Genomic DNA, 25,210 nt, shown 5'->3' with positions numbered 1-25,210 from the left:
ACACGCATGCACAGACACACTGCAGAACACCGCACAAAAGCGTTTTTACATGCTTTCTCGATTGCACTTCACATGTGTCAAAATACAGTACAAATCTCTTGGAAATCATTGATTTCTGCAGGTTTGACTGCTCATCAATTCTTCATAAGCGCACCGAAATTGAAAAGGCAGCGGTGGTAAGAAAAGGCTGTGTACTATTGTTGTATTGCACAAAAGGAGCCTTGCATCTAGCATGTGATACATGTGTCACATACAGTGTCTGTATCTTTCAATTTTAGTGATAGGATCTGCACTTGAAGAACACAAAGTCTGGTAGTTAATGCAGCCTCAGAGGTTAGAAACCACCACGCTGCACCACATCCGTGTTTTTCAGCTGCATGGCCTTGCAGAAAACAAAGAGGTGCTTCACCACACTATCTGCTTCAAATGTGCATGATTACCAAGCAGTCATAAGACTGCATAGCATTTTAATTTCCTCTCTGGGGTTATCATCATATTCTCTCCAGTATGGAGACGGAGAGATACAAAACAGTGAAAGTGGATGAACAGAAATCTAATTGAAGGCCTTGATTTATGACAGTAGTAGGCAGACAACAGCACATTTATAGGCAATGATGAAAAAGAGTCAACATAGACACAAACATAATGATCTCACCATCTCCACTATACATGAGGCAAGGGGTTGTTTGTTGTTGTTTTTCACATTAAGTATGGGATTCTTCTTTGAATTAAGTATCACTTTTACCGTCTTAAAATTGTAGTAGAATAAAAACCACATTAATAAAAATTGTACTTACAAGTATGTGTCTTCTTTGTTACTGAGATACCTGTGAAGAAAAAAAGCAAATAAAAATGAGAAAATATATTTAAAAAAACAAATGACATGAACTATTCACATGGGGCTCTTATTAATAACTTATAATATGATAACAGCAGCAAAGAAGGAAACCCTGTGTTGCAACAGATTGCAACAGACCAAGGTCACTTAGGTGGCCCTGAGTAATTATGTGTGTAGGCTGGTGTTTAACTTAGGGCCATTCTATAGCAACATCTATGACAAGGTGGCTGAAACCCCATTTTCTTCAGGCAGTGAATAAAATTTCAAACTAAAGGGAAAAAAAACATTTGGAATGCTAATGTGTTGAGTCTCCTCTCCGATTGGGTCCGAGTGCATGACTAAGCCACTGGCCCTGAGGGAGATAAAGGCATTTTGACCTTAATGTTAGCCAATCCTTTATTTAAACGGTTTCAATACAAAAGGGATTTTTGAAGTTATTTTGTAAATAAATTGTAAGCCCTCGCTCGTCTGACCGGCTCAGGAGGCAAAGAGATGGCTCACAAAAACTCCCTTCTTAATGTGTGACAGAGTCTCCATTTTAAAAACTGTAACATGATCAAAGAGAGAAACGATTGGATACACTATAGAACAGATATAAGCAGTGCCAATGTGGGTACAAACGGCTTATAAGAAGCAGGCAGTCTGACCAGGTTGAGTCAAACCTGGGCTGTACTGCAACTGCAACTTATACTTCCCATCTTCACCACTTCAGGTGTCAGCTCCTTGAGTGAGCCACTTTGGGGTTTTTATTTTTTTTAATTTTTTGGCTCTGGCTCCTTCTCCTGTCTGCAACATTGGTCTAATGCCCCAGGAGCCTGACGCGGACAAGCACACAGCCAGCCGAGGTCCCCTGCGGCCCCTAAGATGCTCATGCTTTGCAGGACGAGAGCACACTAATAGATCCCACTTGTCATGCGGAAGCAATGGCTAATTTTTCTACAGCTTGCATTTGAAACTCGGGGGACGGCAAGTTGACATGATTCAATAACTCTCTGTGAAAAAAGGCGTCTGGCCAGAGATAACAATGTTTGAGACACGTTTGAGGGGAAACGAGTCAAAGTGCAACGAGGGGGAAAACAAATAAGCCCTTCGGTCTCCTATAGACATACACAGAGAAACACATAGCTGATATCAACTCCACTGAGCAGGAAGAGGGAAAGCCGTCACCTAGGGGCCAGCAGCCTGTGATGGAGCTAGCATTGTTCCATTGCTCAGGGCCAAAAGCTTCTGTTCTCTCCAAATGTGACATTACGCAAGAAGAAAATAAACAGTACTCGAGTCTTAATTCTGGACTAAAATCAGATGACATGGGAGCCAGCGAGACCTGATGGTTCATTAAAAACCAGCAGTGTCAAAGCTTCTGTTCTAAGCTTCAGCTTATGCACAAGGCAGCTGCAAAGGACTGTATCAAGCAGCTAACTGGCTGATGGTTAAGACAACTCGTTAACCTACGAAGGAACACAGTGGCTGTGCTTAGCAGAAACCGAAAGAGCAAATAGGGTGGCTTTCTGTCAGAGCCTACGCTACTGCATAAAACAGACACTTCACAGCTTTCAAGAGGAGTGTGGTCAATGACACATATAAGATATTATTTGATTTAAGGGCACGATATATCTACAAAATGCATAAAACATACAGAATATGCAAAAAGTTACAGAGAATTTAAAACAACTGCCTCCAGCTTTCATCTGTCATCTTCTGAAGTGTTAACAAAAGTGTGGTGGCCTGGCTGGAGAACTTAAAGTTGTAAACAACCCTTTGCTTTGTGAAATGTTTGTGACAGAGGAAGTGAAAGAAACAGCTTGTGTGAGGGTGTGTACATACAGTACATGTGGAGGCTTTCACCCAGCTTTAGCCACACAGACCACACTGATAATGTTGAGTAGATGCTTTGCTGTCACTGACTATTTCGCAGTCAAAGTCAAGAAGAAACCATTCACGTGAGGACGTATGCTTCTAAAACTCAAGTTTTCAGCGCTGCAGTCTGCCTGCCTGATCATTTTTACGTTGCTTCATTGCCTAGCTGATACACTGAAGCCGTCATGAACTCGGTGCAGAGCAGTTCTCACTCTTGTGCCTACCACATAAATGCTTCATTAAGTCAACTCCATGCAAAAGGGGAATTTGCCATAAAAGGTTTTAGGGTATTTTCAGAAGTAAACCATTTTGTTTAGCTTATCACCAAAATTTTTGTGTGCTCACTTGGAACAAAAAAAAATAAAAAATCCTATCGAGTGCATTTCCAGCGTGTTTGAAAAACTGCATTATTTAAATCATCCTGCAGTCGCCTCGTTTTTTTCCACACACGATAACCTATTATGAAACTTTTACTGATAGCAGATGATAATATGCAGTCGGTAGAAATGTTTACAACATGCTTTTGGTGTGTGTTCTCACGCAAACATTTCCTAGAAACAGTTAAAAACAACAACAACAATTTCACAGCTTACTCGCTATCAGGTTTGTTACTGTAAATAAGCCAGATGTGCTGAAAATGACAAAAGCCAAAGACATATTGTGCCTGTAAATGTAAGTAAAGTGAGAGAAACACAGAAACTGGTAAGACAGCAGAGCTTGTATTATTTGCACTGTAAATAATAAGGGCTCCAACCAACTACTGTGCTACTCCCATCTACTTAATGCAGCACGCCTAATGATAACAAAACTACTCCCACGGTAATATTTTCCAGGGTGCTGATATAAAACTATCACCATACAGACAAAGGCTCATCCTTCCTGTTGCTATGCAGGTTAGAAGAAGTAGGAGGGGAGGTTAGTGGGCCCACTTCCTCCTCTATGTGTCATTCAAAACCCTGTGATTGGAGGTGGCAAGGAGAAGGGGCCACAAAGCCAATGAATGAGTCAGGCGGTGAGAAAGAAGGAGTTAGCTCTGGGCACTGACATTGGCAATGCCTGCCAGCTCCTGTCTTCTCCACTGGATGGCAGGTTCAGAGGTCAGTCTGGAGGTGAAACTCTCCTTGGCTGATAAACAGGCTGCTATAAACAGACGTATAGCTTGTGGATTTTCTTTTCTAAACATCTACTGTGCGCGTTTATGAGCGTTAATAGAAATTCAAGTTAAAAGGCTGTTGCCTGTGTGAACTTGTAGCTGAATTCCAATTTCTAAATTATACATTTGTCACAGTGGAAGGAGGGACACTCTTCGCTGCCTTTGATCAGTCATACTTTCCCCTGCCTGGGTAAACAATTCAGCATTTGTTCTCATGAGACACTGCCTATGCTATAGAGGAAGAGAGGTACCGTGCAAACGACTGGAGGTTAGCCTCCACCACATCTATCTGCAGGGGGGCACACATCCTGTAAACATGCCACTTAAACAGGAGGAGAGTGAGTCGGGGGTTTGGCAGTCACAGCGCTGCAGCCGGCTGTGGAGTGCGGTGCCATCGCAGGCGACTCAAAGTGACAGCACTGTAATGAAGTCTGAGGCACACGGCAGGCTGTACGTCATAATTTCAGGTTCCTTAAAGCCTGACAGGGAATGATTATCATGGATGGTTATTGTCACCCTGCCTCCCTGGTAGACGAGGCGTGCTCTGGGGTTGTTGCACCATGACATTCAAAGTTACAGTCTCCTTCATATAATGGAGCTGTCCTCTCAGCGCGCTAATGGGAGCGATCCATTTAACCTGTGCCAGAAACACACAGACGAGGAAGTTCCTAATGCGAGGCCTCTCCCGTGGGGACGTCACACTCCCCCCCCGGCTGCTCCCTTCCTGCTGCTTGATTCATTGACTGGTGCTCCTCACTTATCCTCATTCACTGTTCAGTCTGGGGAGACAGGGAGGCTCGCTTCCCGCTGCCTGCTCCACATGCCGCTGCTGCACGCCCGCCGCACACAAGGACGGCGCCGCCGCTGCAGACCCAATTGCAGTAGGAGGCAGTGAGGGTCCAGTGAGGGACTGGCTAGACACCTACTGGAATTACGGGTCAATACCATAGGCCTTGGGAATGCTAGCAGTATCCACTCTCCACAGTTAATTAGTTAATATGGCCTCGAAGATAGAAAAACACAGATCATAATGGAACGTTTGCTTATTGTCTTAATGATGGCAGCTGTATGGGACTGTTAATTTTAGGCTACTCCTGAGGTTGCTGGTTAATAATGGTGGGTAAGACGAACATCTTAAGAATGATCGATGTGGTCGCGTTCAGCGGTCCATCTCTTGACTGCTGCTACCTGCCCAATTAACAAATTGCTGCTACATTCCTGAGAGAAAATAATTAGAAATAATTAATGTGTTGCTCTTCTTAGCCATCACAAAGCTCCAACGAGCGGCTCGAATCGTTTAGGAAACGTGATCTTTGGAGCTGTGCTTTTAAGAAATTCAACAGTGGTACAAATTCAGGCTTGGAGGAAATTAGAATATTCAGTGGGCTAGGTGACTCATTTAGGTAGTCAGCAATCCATGAATGCATTAAAGGGGGAAAAACTAACATAGCGGGTTAGACAGTACAAAGCGCTGTTAAAAGCATAAAGATATAATGCAAGGTCGCTCTTAAATTAATGCTCGTCTCATCAAAAGTCAAAAAATGTGGTTTAGCTGATTCAAGAACCTCAGTGCTCCTCTTTGGCAGTCTTTCTGAAACTTTCATACACAAAGTCACTTAAACAATCCGCCCCTTTTTCTGTGACACACTTAGACTTATTAGCTATTATACAGCTATAAACTATACATGCAAAAATTTAATGATTAAAAAAGCACAATGATTCTAATCAGCTGCCCCCTAATATACTAAAACACTTAATCCATGGAGAGGCCAACTCTCTGGGGAGGCCCAAAGAAAAATGACTTCTCTGTCTCCAGGCGCTGTTATTTCTGGTCATTTCTAATTGGTTTTAAATAAAAGCAACCACTCTGAGACTCTACAGGTTACTTCATTGCATCACTATGGAATTGTCTGCAAATAGAAGATATACATCCAAATTAGTTTTAGAGGACACCACAACTGTCTTTCAGAAGACGAAAGAAGAAAGGTCAGGAAAAAATAAAAGGATACGTGAAGGTGGTAGATCCCAAAGGAAGAGCGACATTATCAGGATGACCCTGAGATCGGAGAAGCCCTGGCTGACTTGAGGCTTCGTGTCAGGCGCACCTCGACCCTTACAAATGTCCCCCAGGTTCATGTGCAACATCTCCCCCAGAGCAGTTCTGCATTGCTAGGCCTGCAAGTCTCCAGGTGAGTTCTCAGTGCTGTTTGGTGGCTCGTGAATTATACATTGCAGCAGAGGAATTGACGTGGCCCAGGAGGGCCAAAAAAACAGCAGGCATGGCTTGGAGGCAGAATGAAGACTCTGATGGAATTTTAATTGTACCGCAGGGAACGCTGCGATAAGTGCTATTGTTATTGGTAAGACACCGCTGCACAGGTTAAGATGAAAAAAATGACAGAATCCAGAACAGTGTCCACCTTGACACCAACTCTGTATTCTAAAAAGACCGGTACACGCATTGTGATGGCAGATTCCTAAAAATATTTATATAATTTAGATATAATTTAAATTAAAATTGTAGTGTTTGGATCATGACATTGTTTTTCGACGATTATATTTTTTCCATGATTTGAATCTTTCTTACGGGCCACCTTCCAGAGCTGTTTACCTTCTATCATGTATTTATGTGTCCTCTTTACTGATTGGTGTTTAGACCTCATCCGTTTCCTTTATGTTTAATGTTAAATGACTGTTTTTTTTCTTCAAATAGCACCCAACAATAAATATACAGAAGACTGCTTATTACTGAATGACGTTACGGTTTGTTTTACTGTTTTTTACTAACATGTGTGGCTGCAAAGTCACAGCGCTCTATACTTATGGACAACATGCACAAAAGCCCAAGAAACATCGCAATGGAAAAAAAAGGGTCAGGAAACATCGACAAATACACAAGAAACGGCTCAATCTGCAACTGCTGAGCCATCCAATTCAGTTAGATTGTTTTGTGACTTAGTACTGTACTGCAGGTAAAAAAACCAAAAAAAAAACCCAAAATGGTTATGTTTCTGCAGCTCTGATGTTCTGATCTTGGCTCTAACATACTATTCAGTAATTCTCCTCCGAGTGCGGGCTGGTCCCAGGGGGCCTGATGGATGCAGGAAAGCCCTGGGCAGTGGTCAGAGAGAGGCCAGCAGCACAGGCAGGCCTCTGTGTACTCTGTGCGCTGTCGGTTCCCAGCCCAGCAGTAATCTCCCAATGATCCAGCTTCAACCACACATGAAACCCAATAGCCTTTCAGCCCGCACCATAAATAAAGACAAACCGCATTCAGCAGACCACCCTGACTTACTTTACTGTTACGGAGCTGCACAGAACAGCACGAGAGACCACCACCGGTTGTGTTTACACTTATATATAAAGGCTCTAACTACATAAAGTTTAAATAGATACCCTACTCTGTCAGAGGGATGCTTATTTCAAATGGTGCTCCTCCATAAAATAACATAATCGAGCCCATTCTTTAATTTTTATTTACACAGTGCGTACAGAAAACTCCATAATAACATTATGCTTTTGAGGTTAGCGTTTGCTCTGTCAGCATAGAAGAAAACAGCCTCACAGACAACACTTTAAAATTCCCGTTCACGTTACAATATATTACCTTATCTCCACGCAGGTGCAAATCTAAAGGGGAGGGGATACAATTACCTCCAGCTCCCGGGGCAAACACACTACTTATGCTCCTTTTTTTTCCTCCTTTGTAACAACAATAATGGCTTGTAAGAGTAGTACAGTTGGCCAACAGAGATGAACCCCCTTGGGTTAACCTATTCAGAAGAGTTTAAATATTCATGAAAAGCAGCGTACAGCTGGTAAATAAAGATCATCTCAGATCTACAGTTTACTTGAGATTGCTTGTTTTGTTTTTCTCTGTGTTCGGTTTTCCTTGCAAGGCTGCAAAAGATGATTCACAGGCCACCTGCCAACTTCAGGAAACCACAGTGTTAGACTGCTTTTGCCAGAGGTATATGTCATTTTAACAGATGAAGCGCCGTTCAGCATCTGTTTATTCAACTCCCATGTCCGAGCTTGCATTTTGCATTATCTCAAGAATAGAATCGAAAGATAGGATTAAAGTTTATATGGACTCTGACGGCTTGTGACAAGCTGTTACAGGAGCTGCACGGGCCTGTCAATAGACTGTAGACACAAGGCTGCTGGAATAATCACGGAGGGAGAAAGGAGGCTAGAGCTTTGATGGCAAACTAATGTCAGCTAATATCAGCTCTATAAAGGCTGACTCAGAAACATACAGGAAACCTTTCATTACCATCACTCACTCAGTCTCAATTCTCATCCAGCAAAGTAGAGTACTGCACACTTGTCTAATGAACAAGAGTCTACGGGGAAGGATCACTCTATGCGAGTGTGGTGGAAATCAAGGTCCCACAACAGTGGACTCGTGGCGCTGCTGATAAGGACTTGGCTGTAATTGCTCAAAAGGGAGGGAACTGCAGCCCCATTAGGTCTGGTCTTAGCACTTGCCAATAAGCCAAACTGCCCCTCTGAAGCCTCCCATGTAATGAAAACTTCCTCTGAGATGAATTACAAGTCTGTCAATCCACTAATTAATATCATGGACTTGTCTTTTTTGCTTCTCTGCAGTAACAAACTGAGTGAGAGAGACCCGAGTGGAGGTATTGGAGGCACTGGAAGACATAAAGGAAGGAAAGGCAGAGGCAAACCAGCGAGCGCCCTGCTACTGTAATTCACTGCAAGTCACGGTCGGCACTTAGTGAAGCATCTATTTTTCATGTATTTCATAATTAAAACCTGTGAGTTCTGTAAGCCCGCCATGCTCCATGTAGATCAAAGATAGCGCTATTAGCAGGGAGTTCGTCAGTGGTGGCATTACTGAGCCCTAAAAATGACACTGCCGTATTCTCATTTACATTTCAGGGGAAAATGTATTTTCTTGAGGATTATGTCTGTTTGCTACATTTCAAAAATACATTCCTAATCAACATATATTTGGCATTTATATTTTTTGCTTTCCCACTGTCGAATTTTTTCAGTCAACCAATCATATAAGACGGCCGGGACTCATCACTCTAGCAAACCAAAACAAAAAAACGAAAGAAAAGCTTCTGATGCCTTTAACGGGTTGGTACCTAAGCCTAACCTAACAAAACAGACACTAAAAATGAAACAAAAGTAATAAAGTCCAAAATGAATATTTAAGTAAATAAACAATAAACACACAAATAAGAGGATGAACGTCTGCGGGATGTCGACACCAACGTGACTGTCTTATTTGGGTTTTTAAATTGCGATGTGTTTCGTTGAGAAGAATATACGTTTTCCATGAAACAACAACAAAAACAAAAATAAATAAAGGAAATCCACCGTATTTTTTTTTCAGGAGACAGAGTTTTATTATTAAGTACAAAGATACACTCCACACTTGATAACGGGGCAACCGTGGAGGTGGACTACGGTTAACGGAACAGATCACAGCTTCTGGCTCCCTTTTCAAAGCGTTGCAGACAGAAATAACCCATGCACAGCAGATAAAGTGGTTGATGAAAGACTGAATATATATTTCACACATTGCCTCTTGTGGTACAGGTGGAGTGTGCTTCAGTTTGTTGCCTTCTCCCTCCCTGCTGCATTCTGTATGTAAATGTAATCGGAGGATAACACGGGATAAAGCTCTGCAGAGCAGAGACATGATGCCTCCCTTCTGCGGGGATAGAGGGATACAAATCTACCTCACATGGTGTAATGAAGAGAGTGAGCTGCGTAGCGTTATTTATTTGTCCCACTGACTCCTGGGTAAGTTGCCGCCATAGGGTGCACTTGTCTGGATACTCCATTTTCCCACTGACTGTAACTAGACAGATAATAGCAAAAGTGTCCCTTCTTTCATTTTGTATATATATATATATATATATATATATATATATATATATATATATATATATATATATATATATATATATATATATATATATATATATATATACAAAATGCGCAGTTAGCTTGTTAACTGTTGGCCGTCTAGCCCCATGCACGGGGCGATCGGCGGTAGCTCGTTAACGGAGATTTGCCGTGTTGTGGCGTTAAGGTCATTTCAACGAGATTAACCTGAAAGCACTAGTGGGAACACAACGAATATGACTGCACATTTACGCCGACATCATCCTAGTGCAAAGACAAAAACAACAAGCATGCTACTAACTTTAGCCGAGTCATTTAGACAGCTGTTAGCGCGTGATTCTCCTTATGCTGCTGAGAATATAGCCCAGAAGAAGCTGATAGTATAGCTTTTATTTTGGAAAGAGACATTTCTCTGTAATAAACTCTCTTTTCCAAAGATGAGTGATTCCTCAATCAGATACAGGGCTTGCAAAATCGCTAGCCCGACGTCCCGGAGCTAGCGATCTTTCCAGTCGGGCTACAAAAATCTCTCTGCCCTGCCCGTCGGGCTATTGTAGGAAAAATATATGTCAGTGCTTTTGCATTCTTTCAGAAATGTAGCTGGGTAATTATGTCATTGGCATCGGTGAGCCACTGTCAATATGTGACATATTGAAGTCGCGTTTGAATTTGCGCTTGTTTTTTTGCTTTCACTTTGCAATGACAGCACTGATCTGTGAGTGATGATAATTTGTGCACCAATTCCTCTGACATCGTCTTATTAATCGTTAGCTTACTATGCAAACATGACAAGTGAAATCTCCCGCAGCTTAAACATGTGAGAGGTTGATCGCGCAGAGAATCGCTGAGCTTATGTGAGTCGTGTGTAAAAGTAGCAGTATATATATTTTAGTTCTGCTGAGCCAAATAAGACAGGTCGGGGTGAAGAAGTGAGAAGTTATGACAAATCAGACTATAAGGCAAAAAGAAAGTGCAGCTTTATGGTTTCATGGACAAAAGAATTTCTGTGGCTGCAATATGACGAGCTAAATAACCAGGGGTGCACATAAGTGGTCCGCAGGTGCGCATTCGCTGTCAAAATAAAAAACGCGCACAAGGGTTAGGGTTAAATTTAAAAACTGTACTTTTGAGTTAAAATATATATTTATAATTTTAATAAATGACAAATTAAAAAGGCATGAACATTTTTTTGTATCGAAAAAATATCGAACCGTGACACCAAAGTATCGAACCGTGAATTTTGTGTATCGTTGCACCCCTAATATATATATATATGTGTGTGTGTGTGTGTAGTTTCCACTTCCTTTTTTGTTACAGGTTGCATTTGTTTAGCATTTGCGATTACCATGTTTTAGGTTGATTTATCATGACAGAAAAGTGGAAACTAGAGGGAAGTCTTAAGCAACAAACATTGCAAAAGTTGCAGTATTACAGTATAAAAATGTTCCATTAAAGTTAAGACTTATTTGGGTTATTTTTTGCCTTAATCTGCAAAGTAATTGCTGCCAAATGTAATGAAGTAAAAATACTCTACAACAGATCTAAGTTTGAAATGACATCAAACACTCACTATTTATCTCAGACCACAATTTAAAAACAAAAGAGTAAAAGTACGGCTTGTACGCATCAGCCCTCGAGAACAATGAGCTCGTGCAGTGATCAAAAAATGTACACAATTTATATTTTCTACTTGCTGCCTATGGTATCTTGCTGCTGCAAAGCTTCCTGCTGTCAATGGTGTTATTGTTATGCCATTGCGTAACAATGTCAGAGGAAGAACTTGTGGTGAAGTCATATGAAAAGAAACTATAATTAGCCAGCCATACTTGCTTTTTCACACTCACGGGCATAGCTGTCGAGATATTCATTCTTCCTTTCTTACTGAAATTATAACAGCTCCCCGCTCGACGGCCAAGTTAACAGCAGGGAGCGAATGGATGAACTTCCTTTAGGCTCATGAGGTCAGTGACAGTTCACAGCACAAATGCCCCGCACAAACATCAGAGCACTGTCAGTCTATCGATGAAGATGACAAGCCTAATGCACCGCCACTTTGTGGAATGCTGACCGCTGGAATACATGTTTATTCATCTTGTTTTATGCAGCTGTCAACAATGTGACGCATTGAGCTAAAGACGCCGTCTGACTATACCTCACAGTGGGCATCTGAAACATATGCACAGACAGCCCACTGACTCTCGCTGGAAGTGTGAAGAGAGAGGTGTGAGGTGGAGGCTGGGACGACGTCTATACTGCGGCCACAGCCATACATTCTCAGCAGTATGAAAGCTTGCAGCCGTGCCCAGCAGTAATAATTAATAGCATACTCTATAAGCATTCCATTAGGTGCAAGCAGCTGTCATAAACATCTTAATTAATTTACAAAGCATGCAACTAGGGAATTATGGCGACGTAAAAATCTGCTTCCCTCTGCCGCTCCATAGCACTGGAACAGATCGGGCTTTTAAATTTTTAAACATGCCTTTCATGTTCTCTAGAGCACTAAAAAGCCTTTGAACAGTCAGCTTGTTAGGAGATGCACCTAGCAGCCCAATACCTACGGGTCGTCTTGCTATTCTTTTCATACAGTGACAAGAGGTTTTGGGCTTCTCTTTGCTGCTCTGGCTTGACTCAAGGAATCTCTCTCCCCCTCGTATTTTCTTTGTCACAGTGACATAACTGCACAATGATTTTTTTTCCTTCTTTTTTTCATTCACACACTCCATCGGTTTTTCCAGTTTGCTTACATTTTTTTTTGGTCAAAAGGGGACAAACATTTAGGAAAAAATAAAGCCACTGATGAGGGGAGAAAAAAAGTCTCAATTAGAGATTTTATCTGAAATGCAACACTTGAACCACAGAGGCGTAAAACAAACTGCAGACCTTTCACAGTGTGCTTCACATAAAAAAGGACATCCTCCTGAGGATAAGAGGGAGAGAGCAGCAGAAGGGCGCTGGCAAAAAGAACGAGGATGGCTCTCTTGCTCTCTTACTGTACCGCGTACGATATTGTGCCAAAGCAAGGGTCAGAGTGCTGTGGTAAAAACGCTCTTCCTTACCAGCTCTCACTCAGAGAGGGCAAGATTAGACTGGCCACTCCATTATAGGAGAAAGGCTTAAGAGCATTTCCACTTTCAGAGCGGGGATATCAGCAGCTTCTGACACTAAGCATGGCTGACCCATCGTTTTGGAGGGAGGTGAGTGGAGGGTTTCAGCTGTCTTCCCAGGAATAGTTGAGTCTGGGCAAGATTTTTTTCCCCCCTGACCACTACAGCTCTTTGAAAGAACAACACACACATAAAACCCTAACAAAAGAACTCCCAAACAAAACCCAGCACTCTGAGACACCGACACAAGCTGCTGTTGTTAATGTACAGAATATTTACAGTCTACAAATCAATTTAACCATGCAAAAACATCTCCAGGATGCCATTTACCAAAGCGAACACAGAATTTTAATGTGCCCATTACTCCGTGATGATAGCCAGGCATCATACATCCCTTTTTTCCCACTCCCATTCTAACCTGTCCCCCCCCCCCCCCCCCAACCCATCTCTCTCCATTTCAACCCATGCCATATTTGCTTAACCCAGCCAGTGTGACAGCACTCAATGCTAAAGCACTCCCAAGGCAGATGATCAAAGTCAGCAGTCAATTCACATTACAATGCATTGATTTGATGTTTCCTAACCTCCCAGGCCTTTCTCTAATGCTGCCAAGGACCTTCAGGATATTTCACAGTGTACCGCCTTTCCCAGCTTTTTCTCTGTATCCCCCCTCTCTCTCTCGCTGTGTGTTTGTATACCATATCTGCAAATGAAAATTTGGTTGACTGAGATGTTTCCCCCGTCATGTTTGCATATGATTCATGTATATTTTGTCTGCTTCCAAAAAAACGGCCTGACACTCTGTAGTCAAGTCAAGTCAAGTCAAGTTTATTTATAGAGCACATTTAAAAACAACCAAGGCTGACCAAAGTGCTGTACAGTAAATACAGATAAAAATACAATAGAACACAATTTCGTAATAACACCTCGCTGATAAAAATAAAATAAAAATATATAAAACAAATAAATTAAACCTTTCTAAAAGCCAATGAAAAGAGGTGAGTTTTAAGAGCGGTTTTAAAAGTTTCTAGGCTTTTGGAGAGTCTGACGTGAGGAGGTAAACTGTTCCACAGTCTGGGTGCAGCCACAGCAAACGCCCTCTCTCCCTTTGTCTTTAATTTATACCTGGGAACATCTAAAAGCATCAGGTCGGCTGACCTCAAAGATCTCCTGGGGCGATAAGTACTAAGGAGTTCTGACAGGTAAGAAGATGCAGTGCCATTTAAAACCTTAAAAGCCAGCAGTAAGATTTTAAAATCAATCCTAAAAGCAACTGGGAGCCAGTGGAGAGAGCAGAGAACCGGAGTGATGTGGTCTCTTTTTTTTGAACCGGTCAACAGGCGAGCGGCAGCGTTCTGCACCAGTTGAAGGCGATGTAGACAGGAACGATCTAGGCCAGCATAGAGGGAACTGTAATTCATACAAGACCAGCCGCTTCTGTTTTTTTTTATTTTGGAATGTAATTATTGCCCCTCATCCACCTCCTCTTTCAAATATTGTTTTAGAGTAAATCACTCCCTTGTTCTCATATACCACACTTCGTTTGTTCCTCATCACTTATTCATTTGCAGTTCTTTACCGAGTTGGCTTCTATGCTTTAGTGCCTGCCATTTCCCTTTGAGGGGATGTTCAGAGCACTTCCATGTTTTATTCAATTATGAAAATCTAATATAGTGGAAAGAAAGGTGTGCATGGTGCTCGCTCATAACCATGCATTATTTCACACGTATTTATTCTGCCTCTGTTTTTGGGTGATGGAGACTTGAGCAAGCAGCCTAGAAAGACAAATCTAATTGGATTCGTCATTGACCTCTATTTGCTATAGACAGAAAAAGAAAGCGAGTTACTGCATCAGTGTATAACAACCAAATATATTGGCTGTATTTTGGAGAGAAGACAGCTATTTTATTTTCCTGTTTGTTTGTTTGTCTGTTTTGGTTTTTGTGCTCAGAAGTTGTCAAAATGCCTGAGCATCATTGCCACGGCACAGTGACACACTGACCTACAAGCACAAAGGAGAACTTTGTCTGCCTTGATAAACACGCAAACACAGAAAGAGGAAGAAGGGAAAACGCGTGTGAAAGAGAGAAAGGATGAGAGAGAAATAAGAACTATTGATTCACGTACATTCCTTAAACGGCATTAGTCATCGTGGTTGTGTGAAGAAAGCTGGCTCTTTAATTATTCGTCAGAAACCAGACAAAGTCAGCGCCGCGTGAAGAGAGCCTATTGATTTCTGCCTGGCAGATGGGACACACTTATAGCAATTCAGAAAACCGTGTGGATGATCAGAAAGACAGAGATGGTGCTTACCATTCTATCTACAGAACAACAACACTGAAACTGGTATAACTGGCATTAGGCACTAGGGTAGGCTCGGGAGGACATCAAGTTAAACTCCTGAAGTAAGAGAACCCTGGTACTGTGAGGGGATTGTATTCAACAGATAAGTGACACCTGTTGTGGCATATCACAATGAGAGGTCCCTCCAACAGAGAAGTAATATGGCATTAGCTACAGGCTATATAGCTAGTTATAAGTACCTAAATAACTCTTTAAAAAGAGGACGGTGACAGCTATTTGATTTTTTATATTCATGCAGGATCTGCAACTTTTTTCATTGAGTGATTGATTAAGTATAAAAGGGTGATTTGTGTATGTTATAGTGCAAGTGTTAGTGTTTTTTCAAATCCACCCACCCAATTGCATCTCTACATCAGGTCAGTAGGAGCCCTCCTGCATTTATTTGTGAAGTAGAATGTATGATTTTCATTCTAATAGAAAGCAGGATCCACGTGAATAAGTGCACATAAAATGTTGAATGGTGTCTTTACCTTATACACCTTGAAAACTGAGCTTTCTGAGGTAAAGTATATTTTAATCCAAACCAAGATCTTTATGCACTTTTGGCTCCTGAATCTACCCTATGTTCATGTTTCAACATGTCGAGGCAGATTACGACCTGCCCTGAACCTTGTTTCTGCATGAGGTTTCTTCCTGTCAAAAGGGAGTTTTTTTTCTCCCCGCTGTAACCAACTGCTGGCTCGCAAGTTATCACTGGGTTTCTCACTATGATAATGCAAGGTCTTTGCCTTACAAAGCAATGTATGCGCCCTCACATGACCTGTGCTTAGACAGAATTAGAACTACCTGAGCCATATAAACAACACTAAAAGTATTATTCTTTAATCATGTGCCTAAACCCAACAGATCCAAAAGGGAAAACAAAAGCAATAACAAAAGGATGAGTGAAAGCAAAAGTCAGATCCAAAAGCTCGTGGTCAAATAAGTGTTAACTGCGACTTGTGCCACCAACACCCCTTCAGCCTTGCTGTGCTGGCTTTTGTGGTGGAAACAAAGTCGGAAACATTTTGCCCATAATCTCTGTTCATCAAGGTGGTATGACCACCATTAAATAATGCCTGGCTACCCGGACTGCTAGTTAGTTGAAGGATGACGCCTGCTGGTGAGAGCTATGGGAGTTACATCTACTGATAGGGGCTGTTCGATGGGTAATCAACAACACAAATTGCTGTTAAATGGTTTATTTTGTGTCAGCAACAGAAAAAAAGCACAAGAAACTCAAAGCAAAATATTGTAAGAAGAATTAGAATTACCACTTGTATGGCTCTACTAACCAGTTAAGCTGCAGTTTCTATCCACATGTGCCCAGACTCTGTTACAATTTTCATTGAAAATGCTGAAGGAAATGAAACAAACATACCAAGTGTGGTTATATGTAGCTCTAATAGAATATAATAAGAGAGAGCTAAGAATTCATCTCCCTGACCTGGATTTCTTTCAGGTTGTCAATGATCTGAATGGCTGATTGCATCATTATCGAATGTAATGTGGAAGAATAGCGAACGGAGAACATGACAGTGCATTTGCAGGGGGATCGAGAGGAGTTAAGAAGGTGATAGGGTACATACAGACATTCACATACACTACAATCATTTGACTGATTGTTTCATCACTGAAGCTTAGTCTGGATTTAAAAGATAATCTGAAGGTGCGTCTCTAATACAGGATAAGAAAAGAAAACACAGGAACAGCTAAAAAAAAAAGATGTGTATGTTACTTGCTGGAGTAATCACAAGAATTATATTAAGTATTACACTAAAAATATTGAAACCAAATCTAAAGTCTTTTGGGACAAGTGCAAAATATACATTCAAAGGCTTTTAGAAGAAAAGTCCCTCTGTCTGTCTAGCATGCCTTTTTGGAGCTGACTGTTCATCTTCTGTGAGGTCTGTGTTCTAAAGTGCGACCCTATTGTTTTTTTATGAGAAGGGCTGAGCGCAGAGCCACAGCCTTGTCTGAGCTGTGCAGGAAGAATTCCCCCTGCATGGCTACACAATACACAGACAGCACATTTAGAGATGTCAGCTCCTAACTAGAGAACAGTCAGTGAGGTAAACCCTCTAACCCCACGCCTTCGCCACGTCTAGCCGGGCTGTTCTAGAAACCCGAGTTAAAAATGCATTTGGTGTAGCCGATGGAGCAGGCAGACCATGATACTTAGGCATGCCACGCGGGCCAGTGGGCTCGCATGTGTTGCTCGCAACCCTGGTTAGTGAAATGCCACTACTGTATGCATCATCACCGTTGCTTTCCCTGCACTTACATAATTTACACAAGGGAGGGGAGGACAGGAAAGAGATGGTGGTGGGGGTGGCGGGGCAGAGCTACGGGGAGCTCACGTCCAATTGCGCTTGGCCATGTGGAGAGACAAATATGGCAGTATGAGGGGAGCTCATGCCACAGCGGGATTTGATGACTACATGCTGAGACACCCCTACGACATGCTGATAGACAGTACGAGACCCCACCCCTCCTTTGCATTTACAAAGCCAAGCGGAATATACAGTAGACACTACGGGAACAAGGCAGAGAGTCTGAGCACATTAGAGGTGCACTGATCCAAGACCATGGCATGGTTATTTATTAATCAGCTGAGCTTAGCTAACTGCCTGCTTAGATGAGCAGCACGAGGTTGTGATACACTGCAGTAAGACGGGAAAACTGTTGGCATAACGCAGCTTATAATACACGATGCATTAGCTTGGGTTAAAGCTATGTGCCACGGAATATTTTGCATCTGCACATATCTGTATTTTTTACATAGCGTCTATTCCATTAATGCTCAAAGAGATTGTAAAAGGAATACAATAACACAAAGTGAGCAAACAATCTAAAGCTTAGCACTGTAAATCCATTTGTGCTTATTTGGCTGCAAACAAAACATTACTATGTGATCCAAAGTAAATACTGTCACACAGTGTACAGCAAACAAAGAATGTTTGCCCATTTGCACATTATTCATCTCCTAGGGTGAAGTCAGTGATGAGTAACAGCATGGCGATGTTGTCAGTAAATACACTCTAACATACACAAAATCAGCCCTTTCATGTTGTACTTTTGGAGTTCAGTGGCACCACAACGCTGCGCGCTGACAATGTTTTTTTGCCAATTTCAACACCTCACAGCTGGGGTGTCAGCACATTGAAATGGTGTTGGGAAACACAACTCTTTTAACTCAGAAGAAACATCTCTTGGAGGTAAAAAAGAAAAGAAAAACAGAATGGGATGCAATTCTCCCGAGTTTATCCCCCTCATGTCTTTTCCACTGTTTTTTTGGCAGGCCAAGTAATACACAGGGAAGCACTGGCACACAACACTGTCTACCTGAGCACAAAGGGAAACATCTCAGCCTGGAGTTGGGCTTCAGAGACTAATATGAGGCTTCGACTTCACCACAGGGAAAACGAATGTTAGGATCTCCATTGGATTATACTGTTGATGCAAGGTTTACAGACTGCAGTGGATTTGCTAAGTTCTTCATTACTTCAGGAGCTTCTTACACAGGTGCCATGAGGCTTCTGAAAACATCTGGGGCACAGCCAGCGGAACAGGAGATCCAGACTGTGGCCATTACAAGACACTTTCTTTCATCATCTGTGAGACTATCTTGCACATGCTCTCATTCTCCTAGAGTACTTGCAATGCTGAGCTGAGAAAGCCAAAGACTGTTGGACAGTTCATTTAGGATAATGCAGTGATGAAAAATGGGGACTCTCTCTCGTATGTGTACGTGTTAGCGCGTGTGTGCGTGCGCCAAATCATTTCTGGTAAATATATCTTTTCAAAAATGTCCCCTCTGCATTTCAAGCAAGACACAAACCACATCAGCGAAGACAAGAATGATTATTTTCATAACCTGCTGAAACATAAAAAGGCAATCTAAAGTGCAGACATATAATTATTTTATGAATTCAAACGAACAACACAAAAAGGATATTTCAAAGAAATTTCCACATAAAAATAGATGGAACAGAAATTATCTTGGGGCTTCCCCCCCCCCCTTTCTTCAGACTTCAGAAAAGAGAAATTTATTTCTCCCTTCATCTCTAAATTGGATGCAATTTATTGCCTCTCCAAAGCTCATTTTTCACTGGCTTGCAGGATCCATGGGCCATGGCAGGCAATGCGTATCTGCCCGCCTCCCCTGGCCTCGGGTGCTAATATGTGGAAACTGGCCTGGGGATATGGAGTCCAACCAATGGAAGAGGAGGCAGAGGGACAGAGGAGAGAATCAATCCCTAATCGCTGAGGAGTAGGCAGTAGGAGGGGTGAAGAGGAAGTGGAAAAAAAAATCTGAGAGAAAAGACAGAAAGCAGTGTGTTTACCAGCAGACATTTGGGTGCTGTCAGCTGACTGGAAGAGCTCTGGGATATCAGAGAAAGAAAACAGAGTTATATAACCAGGCTGTTAAAGCAGGGAGAGAGGGTGTGAGAGACAGGCAGACAGAGACAGAGAACAAGACAGGGACCGGGAAAAAACATTGCCATTTAAAGTGACAGGGACAACATTATCAAAGAAAAAACAAACATGGCACACACACACACACACTGAGACTGGTGAGTGTCCAACAAGCAGGAATCTCTGGTGAGTAAAAATACAACCACCACACAGATGTGAACACAGGTCAGAGGTTATCACATTCATCATGCATGCATTATCCAGGCACAGGGTCTTGTGTAAGCAGCGGCTGCATGCCCTTAGAGCACATTGTTGCCTGAGTACTTCTGCATTCAGAAGGTTTTTTGGGATTCCTCCAGCTCTAAAGAAAAGACTCCCAGATTGTCCAACCAACCAACACCACAAGCCAGTACCCACTAAGGCCACTAACAGCCTCAAAAAGTCCTTTCACCCCCAACCAATGACTACCATTAGCTTTGCACCCCATTTCCATTTATCTGGCTTACCCTAACATAACAAATTAACATTCTCATTTGCACAGGATAGAAAATGAAGGGCTTAATTTGAGAAATCGGTTGTGTTCGACACCACACATGCTGTGCACCCACACACAGACATTAAGTACAGTTAGCTCAAGGTGCATTCTGTCCTGTGACCTTGCTGTTACACTTCTGCAGAGCAATGAATAACTATCACATTTCTTTGGCTGACAGCTGACACCAAGAGGCCCAGGTGATATACGAGACATGACAAGTGATTCTAATTAAATGTAGAGCTTGTGGATGTAAAGTGGCAGGAGGGGAACAAATCCTGTCCAGGCAGCAAGCGGCAAAGCGGCATGCCTTGCTCCAAACGAGATGAGCTGGGCTGTCAGGGCTGCCTCAGCTGTCCTGTAAACCCGGGCCCAGCTCCCCAGGGGGACTGACAGGTTTCAGCTGGAGGGGAGAAGGCGCACCGCAAGCCTCCTGCCCTTCCACAACAACAAACACATGACACACAGGCAGTTCTGATGCAAAGCAAAAGCCACGTGGACCATGTGCATCTGTCACATAACTATGTACTAACAAGGTACAAAGCATGGTTGTCTGTACCCTAAGCCCAGATGAAGTCTACATGAATGCATCAGCTACGGTGCGATTCGGTGACTCAATAGAAAAACAGGCTACAATCAAAAGGAATCAATAGATACAGGAAGCAAGACACCTCTGTTGATGCTGCATCCCACTTGTATTTTCACCATGACTGTATTCATCCAACTCAGGTTGAGAACAAAGAACTAGACATGGCGAGAGCTTTTTTTTTTTTCTTTTTCGTGTGTGTGTGCTTTTCTACAGACAGCAGAGGACCCAATGGTACTCAAAGCAAACACAAGTGTCAGTAAGTGACACAGGACTGCACTTTACAGAGGACACTCACGGGGTCTTCAGCTTCCCAATCAGACCCCTGGAGACGAGCCTCCCCAAATCAGTTAACCTTCGACCTATCTGGAACAACTTAGATCCCAGGAGTCATGGACACTCAGCTAAAAGAAAAATATACATTGCACTCTTTTCACCTGACGGGATCAGTCATGTTGGCTGGCATCTGTCCTCTCCAGAAAGTGGAAGAAACACAGCCTATCATGAGCCTTTATGTACTGTGATAACACAGAGTCAGGGCAACAGGCTTTCTGCTCTTTCCAGCAGCTTGGGCCTGAATTGAAAGATCTGGTTTACAACTTATTGATTTTCCACTATGGCAATATATTATTTAATGTCTTCAATCGGATACAGAAAATGATTTGAAAACACCAAGCACTTGGTTATTAAAATGTTTCTTTTTTCCATTTGACTGTTTCAGACGTACAATATCCAGGCACTCCACAAGAAAAGCTGTTAACATAATGGCTTTGACCAGCTAGTGGAGCAATGTAACAATGTATTGAATTAATCTACATCTATCCATTCCCTAAAAAGATAACTGTTTGGTACAGATGGACCAGTAGAACATTGTTGCCCTACGTGCATCAGAAACAGTGGGAGACAGGAGAGAGAAAGACACAGGGGAGTTTATTTTCCACTTTACAGGCTGCACCAGTGACAGAGCACCATGTTGGTGATACATGCCAATATAGATTTTTTTTCCTTTACGGAACATAATATAGAAAAACATGCTTGGAGTCATTGTGATATGAAAATAGTTTTTTAAACTATGAAAACAGTTTACCTCTCAAGACAGTAGTAGTCATATAGCATATACCTTATGAGAAATTATGCTACAATTATGGTTCAGGCATCTGACTAGGATGCCTTCTGAACGCCTCCTAGGTGAGGTGTTTTGGGCATGTCCAACTCTGAGGAGACCCTGGGGCAGACCCAGGACACACAGGAGAGATTATACCTCCCAGCTGGCTTGGGTACACTGAAGGAAGTTGATGGGGAGAGGGAGGTCTGCCCCCACAATCTAAACCTGGATACAGTAAGTGGGAGAAAATTAATGGATGGTCAGTGCTCAGGACGTTAAAATGTGATGCAAAAGAGCATGACCAAGCATCCGTACAAGTCGAGGTCATGCACCCACTGAAATTCAGACAGCTCAGTTTGATGTATTTGTCAGAATTAAAGTACCACATGCTAATAACATTGCAATATATTTGGTGGAAGACAAGAAAGAGTGAAACGTAACCCCAAATATTGCTTCTACAGAATTACATCCCAATCGAATTTGCAGCATCATCTACCTTTTTTCCGGATGTGTATTCCTGAGCCCCAGTCAGCTTACTTTCTTTCCCCCTTAGCAACCAGATTCTTCAGTTTGCCCCACCCTCTGTCCAGCCCACAGTCCCTATATTTTGGGTGTCTTACAGAGCTGCTGATGTGATTAGAGAGGATGATGATTACAGTTACATAACAGAATCAAATTAATTTGTGGACTGACTACAGCAGGAGCGGTAGGAAATCACTCAACTTCTCAAGTCTCCCCTTTCTCCTGCTTCCTCTCGTGTTTCCTATCTTCATTCACCCTTCCTTTCGTGCACCCACTGCCCCCTCCTAGAACACACAGACACACCCCTCTCTCCTCCCCGCCCCTCCCTCTAGTCAATTAAAGTCACATCGAGGGATTAAAAAGAAGTAGGTCAGTGGAGCATTGCTGGAGGAAAAATGCAACAAACCACGTCAGAAGTCACTATGTCGACCTTGTGAAACACAGACCGAACTAGCGGCGGCTTGTGATCTCCCCGTGCCTCGGCCAACACCGGGGCTCCCTACAGAACCCAGATCAAATCAAAATCCCACAGACCAAGCTTTGCCCTCACCTTGATTTCTCTGCAGCTCACAGGAAAACCACCTGGAGGGCAGCCTGGGGAGGTAGGCTTTGGTGACGAACACTTGATACCCTCTACAGAATGCTTTGTCTCTAGTCCCCTGGACAGATCCTCTTCAATTGCGGGATTATAGCAGTGCTACGGGCAATGAGAGCCCCATAGCTCCACTGCAAGAAGACAATGCCAATAGCCACCATGCTAGACAAAAACAGCACTTAACCACGGTGAAACACTTATGTCCCTTTCATACGGGGAGAGTGATGCAGGTCTACAGAACACACATTCTGACTGACTGTGAATAATTCATATTGTGCTACAAGACTGCCTGTTAATTGCATAGCTTTCCTGTTTATTGTCATATCTGCAACACAGTGCATTACTGTAGCTATAAACACTGCAAAATACTTCAATTTCATCACATAAAAGTAAATGGTAAATAAAGATTGAGGACCATGATGCACTTTTACTCCTCCTCCCGGCAATTACTGGTCACCATTTATTTCCATGCAGTGTGAAAGTCAATAATCAGGCTCCTGCTTGTTCCTGAAATCAGTCACAGTAAATATTAAATTTGTCACATTACTGTTGGATGAAAATCAAGTTTATCAAATATAATTTAAGCAGGCATTCTCTTCAACCTAAAAGGAAATACATTACAAGCTCTAAGTGTCTGGAATTATAGAAAAAGTACATTTAAAAAAACCCACGTACTTACCTGTGACATAAGGTACACAGAGATGATTTGCAGTTGAAATACTAAAACATTTAAACCTCCTGGTGGATTTCTCAGTGATCAATGGCGCCATTTTTCTGCCTACAAATTATTGTCTGTGTTTCTCTGATTTCGAGCTAAATGTTGTTTTAAAACTGTTAACATTTTTTTAACCCAGTTCAACTCCTAATATAAAGTAAATGCTCATTAACCAAAGCGAAAAACGTCCGAGATTTGTTGAAAACGCGGTTCACACTCTGACAAATTACAATTAATCCCAGAAAACAGGTTTCTGTTCATGTGGCCCTTCGTGTGAATAAAGCCAGCATCGAAAGGCCTTGCATGTACTGTGCCATGGCATCAAGGTGCTGATGTCAACATAATGCAGTGTATCTGTCCAAATGAATCAGCCTCATGCGCCATGCACACTATAGAGCAGTGAATAATAACAGAAAACAAAATAACAAGCTTGTCATTGCTCCACATTAACAAGTACAATTTTTACCTTATCTGCTTCCAGCTGTGAATGCCTTTACAAATAATGTAAAACAGCATTTTATATGACACTACCAGAGACGAAATGACAAATCTAATCGTTTAGCAGCACCGTGGAGTGAAATGACAAAGGGTTTGAAGTAAAGGGATGCTGCAAGTAATTTGTTTACTTTCTTGATAACAGCCATACTACAGACAAAAATGAGATTAACGGGCTGAGAACAACTGAAAAATGATGGCACTTTTTATAATGCTTTTCAGCTACTTGAGCAGTCTGTCAATCCTCAGACTGTGTTTTAATAAAGAGTTGTAATATATAATGTGTTAAAGTTGTATATTTTAATTCAGTTGGGGGGTTGTGTCAACTACTCATTAACACAAACATCTCATTGGGTTATCACATGGCAGCAAAGTGCATGCAGACGTGGTCAAGACGACCTGCTGAAGTTCAAAGTGAGCATCTAAGTGAAGAAGAAAGATTACTTAAGTGACTTTTTCAGTGAAATGGTTGTTAGTGCCAGACGAGCTGGTATGGAGTATATCATAAACTGCTGATCTATTGCAATTTTCCCACACAACCATCTATTGAGTTTACAGACAATGAAAAACAAAACTAGTGTGAGTGCCTTATTGACGTCAGATGTCACCACCATGGTGCAAAAAAGCATTGAAGCCTGAAGCAGATGGACTACAGCAGCAGAAGACCACACCAGACCAAGACTACAGGACCAAAATCTCAGAGCAATGTTTCCAGTACCTTGTTTAATCTATACCAAGAATAATTAATGTAGTTCTGAAGGCAAAATGGGGTCCCAACCTGGGAGTATACTAAACAATGTCCCCGTGTAGTTACCTCATATTATTTTGCATATATAAAACCCAACTTATGTGGAATCAAACTTATGAGTGCTAAATTCCCACAACAGCTGCTTCTACTCTGAGGACATGACTCACTGCCCATCTGAGGTCTGTGTAGTGGGATGCAGTGGTTGTTTCATTTAAAAAAAAAAATCACGTAAGTATTACTTCACTTGCAATAAATGCATTAACTCACTTAAGCATAGCTTTTATCATAATATGAGCTCAACCATCACAT

At 42.1% G+C, this 25,210-nt stretch overlaps 1 protein-coding gene across 1 annotated transcript in view; it reads right to left on the bottom strand.

Annotated features, from left to right (window-relative positions):
* The window catches only part of roraa (RAR-related orphan receptor A, paralog a), a 188,421-nt gene that overhangs the window by 59,470 nt on the left and 103,741 nt on the right, over positions 1-25,210 (bottom strand). Inside the window, exon 2 of the mRNA XM_085461848.1 lies at positions 798-827. Coding sequence (XP_085317974.1) covers positions 798-827 — 30 coding nt within the window. The remainder of the gene's footprint in view (positions 1-797; positions 828-25,210) is intronic.

This window comes from Copadichromis virginalis, linkage group LG7 (assembly GCF_057382275.1).
Source record: "Copadichromis virginalis isolate Kocher_CV1m ecotype Utaka linkage group LG7, C_Virginalis_male_GT1.1, whole genome shotgun sequence".
Lineage (NCBI taxonomy): Eukaryota > Metazoa > Chordata > Actinopteri > Cichliformes > Cichlidae > Copadichromis > Copadichromis virginalis.
The sequence above is the reverse complement of the archived record's forward strand: the minus strand, read 5'-3'. Positions and strand labels throughout refer to the sequence as shown.